We start from the raw sequence: 6212 nt of genomic DNA, 5'->3' as shown, positions 1-6212 counted from the left end.
CACACACACACACACACACACACACACACACACACACGGCTACTGCGTCAGACACTCCAGCTACCGATAATAATATTCTATGGTGTAGTTAATAGCAGTAGGATCAACAGTAGGAGTAACTTTGTGTGGAGCAACAGCATCTCTCTCCACCAGACATGTGCTACAACAGACCACAGTATTCAACACACACCTTTTAGGTGGCGTTTACAGTTACTAAGATGACCACTAGGTGTAGTTTCACAGAAAAGGTGGTATTTACCACAGGTAGCTACTAATGAAGTCCACTAGGTGGTGTTTACTGCTGATATGTATTAACTAACAATAGATACTAGGTTGTGTTTATAGTTTGTGGCTATAAATGATGGTGTTTTGGTGGTGTTTAGCTCTTGTAATTACTGACAATGACCATTAGGTGGTGGGCAGAATGTGGTGTATACAGTGATGGGTGATGTTTAACACTGATAAATACTAACCTGACTCTCTTGACTCTATAGTGACTAGAGCGATACTGCTGGTAGGTAATTACTAACAATGGCCACTAGGTGGTGTTTACTGCTGGTAGGTAATTACTAACAATGGCCACTAGGTGGTGTTTACTGCTGGTAGGTAATTACTAACAATGGCCACTAGGTGGTGTTTACTGCTGGTAGGTAATTACTAACAATGGCCACTAGGTGGTGTTTACTGTTGGTAGGTAATTACTAACAATGACCACTAGGTGGTGTTTACTGTTGGTAGGTAATTACTAACAATGACCACTAGGTGGTGTTTACTGCTGGTAGGTAATTACTAACAATGGCCACTAGGTGGTGTTTACTGCTGGTAGCTAATTACTACCAATGGCCACTAGGTGGTGTTTACTGCTGGTAGCTAATTACTAACAATGACCACTAGGTGGTGTTTACTGCTGGTAGCTAATTACTACCAATGGCCACTAGGTGGTGTTTACTGCTGGTAGCTAATTACTAACAATGACCACTAGGTGGTGTTTACTGCTGGTAGGTAATTACTAACAATGGCCACTAGGTGGTGTTTACTGCTTGTAGCTAATTACTAACAATGGCCACTAGGTGGTGTTTACTGTTGGTAGGTAATTACTAACAATGACCACTAGGTGGTGTTTACTGTTGGTAGGTAATTACTAACAATGACCACTAGGTGGTGTTTACTGCTGGTAGGTAATTACTAACAATGGCCACTAGGTGGTGTTTACTGCTGGTAGCTAATTACTAACAATGGCCACTAGGTGGTGTTTACTGCTGGTAGGTAATTACTAACAATGACCACTAGGTGGTGTTTACTGTTGGTAGGTAATTACTAACAATGACCACTAGGTGGTGTTTACTGCTGGTAGGTAATTACTAACAATGACCACTAGGTGGTGTTTACTGCTGGTAGCTAATTACTAACAATGGCCACTAGGTGGTGTTTACTGCTGGTAGCTAATTACTAACAATGGCCACTAGGTGGTGTTTACTGCTTGTAAGTAATTACTAACAATGGCCACTAGGTGGTGTTTACTGCTGGTAGGTAATTACTAACAATGACCACTAGGTGGTGTTTACTGTTGGTAGGTAATTACTAACAATGACCACTAGGTGGTGTTTACTGCTGGTAGGTAATTACTAACAATGGCCACTAGGTGGTGTTTACTGCTGGTAGCTAATTACTAACAATGGCCACTAGGTGGTGTTTACTGCTGGTAGCTAATTACTAACAATGGCCACTAGGTGGTGTTTACTGCTTGTAAGTAATTACTAACAATGGCCACTAGGTGGTGTTTACTGCTGGTAGGTAATTACTAACAATGGCCACTAGGTGGTGTTTACTGCTGGTAGCTAATTACTAACAATGGCCACTAGGTGGTGTTTACTGCTGGTAGCTAATTACTAACAATGGCCACTAGGTGGTGTTTACTGCTGGTAGGTAATTATTAATAATGGCCACTAGGTGGTGTTTATTGCTGGTAGCTAATTACTACCAATGGCCACTAGGTGGTGTTTATTGCTGGTAGCTAATTACTACCAATGGCCACTAGGTGGTGTTTACTGCTTGTAGCTAATTACTACCAATGGCCACTAGGTGGTGTTTACTGCTGGTAGGTAATTACTACCAATGGCCACTAGGTGGTGTTTACTGCTGATGGATTATGGTCTAATTGATTTGGGATTAGTAGCACTAACAATCTAATCATTCTGAATTAACATTTGAGACAAATGATTTATAGATTTAACTTTAAACATTGTTTGTAATGTTGCCATATTGTACAGGATTTAATGTTTTGTGTTTCCCCTACAAACTCATTTAAATAAACAAACAAACAACAAACAAATGGAAAAATATTTTATGCTTTTAAATGTCAGAGCGACGTTTCAGGGTTTATATTAACAATAAATGTGAACAATTAAATAACCTTAACTCACCTTGTATAAACTCTCTCTGTGTGTGTGTGTGTGTGTGTGTGTGTGTGTGTGTGTGTGTGTGTGTGTGTGTGTGTGTGTGTGTGTGTGTGTCTGTGTGTGTGTGTGAGAACAGTAACTGATCCACTGGTGAGGAATAAATCAGACAACATTCAACTCCAGACAGAAATAAAGAGTTTTATATAAAACTATGAGTTTATTTACATTATATACATTGATAAGTTTCCCACAAAACACCTGTATAAATTAAATATATTCAAATTTATTGCTGAAGTGCGTATTTGGAATATTTACAGTGTCCTGGCAGACCGCACTTTGACAAACATATCAAGACTATTGTGTGTGTGTGTGTGTGTGTGTTATCCATACGAGAGCGTGATGAAGGGTGTGTGAAGCAGTCGAACCCCGTGGCTCTCACACGGCAGTGGTGTGTTCAGCTCCACTGTGCTGCAGTGTAAGGTCAGGCCCAGGTCTACAGGAACCTGAGGGTGATGCTCCACCCTCCCATCTCCACCTTCTGCCACAGTGGGTCTCACTTCCGAAGTCCGGAGTGTGTGCAGACCTCTGACACGTGGGATCTCCATCGCACTGGCGCCTCCACGCTTCCCTCTGACAGCCTGAAGAGCCTGAAAAAGGAAGTGCAGATCCACCCTGACCTCCAGCGTGCTGTCCATCCACCACTCGCTGTACCTACAGAATGAGAATATTCCATAGTTCATTAAAGTAGAAGTTTGTCAGAAACCGTACAGCCTGTGCTTTGTGCCCCGTCTCACCTCGTAGGCCGGTGGCGTTTGTCGAGCCAGGGGAGCAGCGGCTGGACCTTCAGCTGGTGTGGGTTGGAGATGTGAAGATGAACCTCGGCTCTCAGTATCGGTGCTGACCACACGTCCTCGCTCAGAACAAACTCCACCGTCGAGCCTTAAAAACACAGACGATATTTTATACCAGAATGAATCACTGATCTATTCAGGAGACGTGAATTATTTATAGATTTTTACACGAAATAAAACACCTTCACAGAGTTTAGATGCTGTAACAAGATACAATATAAATAAATATTGTACATAAAGCTATAAAAAGGTAATGAAATGAGCAGGTGATTAACCTCAGTGTTCTCACCTGCAGTCTCTCGGCCCTGGAGCCCTTTAACTCCCGCACAGCGGTGACCGGACTGACAGCATCTGTACACCCGCCTAATGAAGCCGAACAGCGGCTGCTCAGGGAACACCGGCCGCTGCGGTCCGTCCTCGGGCGGAGGCGACACTTTCAGGCGGTACATGTGGCTCCAGTCCCCGGTCACCGAGGTGACTTTAGTGTCGGTCCAGGACGCGGTGAGGAGGCCACACTGAGCCCCGAGAAACGAGCGGCTCCTGACCGCCGTGAACAAGCTGCCGAGGGCGATGATGAGTAAAGGGGTCATGGCACGGACAGGGACCCCGCTGTAGGGTATTTATATAGAACACCCGGGGCAATAAACCTCGCTGCTGCCGCTGCTGTAATGTATTTATATATAACACCGAGTCCGGGTGTAAAATAAACCCCGCGCTCCGACACACTGCTGCGGCTTCACACGCAGGACGTCTCCACAAACATCCAAGTGACGTCACGGGCTCATTTACATATTAATGCGTGATTGTGCTCATTTGCGTATCAAAACGTGTTACTGGAAGGAGGTTGGGTTTTATTTCAGAGGAAAAAGAAAACAGTTAATAGTTAAAATACAGGGTTTGAGTTACTTATACATATGGTTTAGAAAATGTGTCTATTAAAAATACAATCAAATAAAAAAAACACGGTGTCGTGTTTATAAAGATTCACAAAGAGTCACAAAGATTCATAAAGATTCATAAATATTCATAAAGGTTCATAAAGATTCACAAAGATTCATAATGACTCACAAAGAGTCACGAAGATTCATAAAGATTCACAAAGATTCATAAAGATTCATAAAGATTCACAAAGATTCATAAAGTTTCACAAGGAGTCATAATGATTCATAAAGATTCATAGATTCACAGTCATAAAGATTCCACAAGATTCCGAATAACTTAGAGTTTTTAATAAAATGCTTGTCAATAAACCAGTAAAATAAACAATTACTATGAACATTTATTATGATTCATATATAATTCGTAAACAGCGGGTCATTTTATTGATATCCAAGATGAATACACAGCTTCTTAGATTCTTTAGCTTTGTGTAGCTGTTTGATTGTAAGACGTTTGAATTTTTGATTGATTTATTTTACACTTTGTTTTATAAAGTAAACGACACCAAAGCTTCAGAATCGACTCTACACCCTGTAGCCAGTAGCTACAGTTCTGTCAGGAGCAGAAAAGTAGTTAATATGTGCTTTAAAAGTCAAAGTTTTCTAAGCTGCTTAAAAACACAAAGAAAGAAAGAGACTAATGAACTAAAATCTGACCTCAAATTCACCAGAAGAAGTTAGCGGCAGGTCAGATTAGTGACTGCTGAAAGGGTTTAAAAACTAAAAAAATCCAGCACAAGGACAAAAGAATGTGTGTGCCGAGTGTAATCGGAGTTTGTCCCCCGGTCTGTGCAGGTTTTTGTGGCTCTTAGGTGCCCATTTACACCCCTGTGGAGGCTTTAAATGCTTCTGCATAATGAGGTCCTTCAGTGAACAGCTTAATGTGGCCTGTTCCTATTTACAACCCCCTAATGAGCCCTAATGACACTGCATGTGCACCATCACCAACACAACACTCATTTGCAAACGAAATGACACCAACTGAGAGAGCATAAAACTTTCTTTTTCTGACTGTGAGCACAATCAATGGCAGGTCGAGCGGACCTGTGGGTTCATGGGGCCCGAGGCAAGAGCGGACCCTTTAGAATCATTTAACCTCCACTCACTACAACACACACACACACACACACACACACACACACACACACACACACAATCACTACACAGTGGTGTAGTAATAGTGCTGAATTTCAGTGACCCAAATCATATGTACATTAGTTATTGTCGTTCATTATTGAATCATCTCATGTCATCGTGTCTTTCAGCTTAACACTGACAGCCTGTTTACATGAAAATTACTCATCATTCCATTCTATATTTTAGATGTTATTAATAATTTGTTGATTCCTGCACCTCGATACAAGCTTCCATGCAAACATTGTCTGGTTTGGTTGAAAACAGTCAGCGAGTCATTTCTGAGGGACTCCCGAAAATCCCTCTAAAGAAAGCTAGAAATTTGTTTATATCACAAGTACTACTGATAAATGACGTATTATTATAATTCTAACAATCTAACAAAAAGCTCAAAGGCTCAACTCTTCTCTCTAATCTAATTTTTATTACATGTCACAGTCCAAATCTTCCACACTGACTGCAGGACTCCAGCAGGTCGATGCCTCTGGGATCTGTTGAGAGGAAACGTTGGTCCAAAACCTGGAAATGAAGCTTGAGTGTAGCTGATGGGAAGATCCGAGGTTGTTTTAGTGCCATGACGACGACTCCAGATACTCTAGTTATTTATATGACCACTGATAAAAGAGAACGATGCCATATAGATGAACAATGTGAACACAGAACAAACTGAACAGGAACTACACTGAGATACACCTCAGAATAAAGTGACAATGAAAAGGAATAAAAACAGATTTCTAATTTTTTAAACTTTAAACCTTTAAACATGGCTTTAAAAAAACAGTCCTTGTTGGTGGAAAAGGACATTAAATTAAAGGACATTAAATTAAATAGCAAAAACACTTAAACATCTTCAGGATTTTAGTGAGTGAGAACACGAATTCATCAGAATC

At 41.2% G+C, this 6212-nt stretch overlaps 1 protein-coding gene and 1 long non-coding RNA gene across 2 annotated transcripts; one reads left to right on the top strand and one right to left on the bottom strand.

Moving 5' to 3' along the window:
- The first annotated feature begins 448 nt into the window (after positions 1–448).
- On the top strand, positions 449–2423 carry LOC125146349. Its single transcript, XR_007144816.1, has 2 exons — positions 449–518; positions 563–2423. It is a non-coding gene; the product is annotated as an uncharacterized LOC125146349 (long non-coding RNA).
- si:ch211-170d8.2 (uncharacterized protein LOC571755 homolog) lies at positions 1751–4348 on the bottom strand. Its single transcript, XM_027140329.2, has 3 exons — positions 3540–4348; positions 3194–3338; positions 1751–3110 (listed from the first exon to the last, which is right to left on the bottom strand). The coding sequence occupies exons 1-3, from the start codon at positions 3838–3840 to the stop codon at positions 2780–2782; spliced, it is 777 nt and encodes a 258-aa protein (XP_026996130.1). The 5' UTR covers positions 3841–4348; the 3' UTR covers positions 1751–2779.
- Between the last annotated feature and the right edge of the window lie 1864 nt (positions 4349–6212).

Source organism: Tachysurus fulvidraco, chromosome 14 (genome assembly GCF_022655615.1).
Source record: "Tachysurus fulvidraco isolate hzauxx_2018 chromosome 14, HZAU_PFXX_2.0, whole genome shotgun sequence".
NCBI lineage: Eukaryota > Metazoa > Chordata > Actinopteri > Siluriformes > Bagridae > Tachysurus > Tachysurus fulvidraco.
The sequence above is the reverse complement of the archived record's forward strand: the minus strand, read 5'-3'. Positions and strand labels throughout refer to the sequence as shown.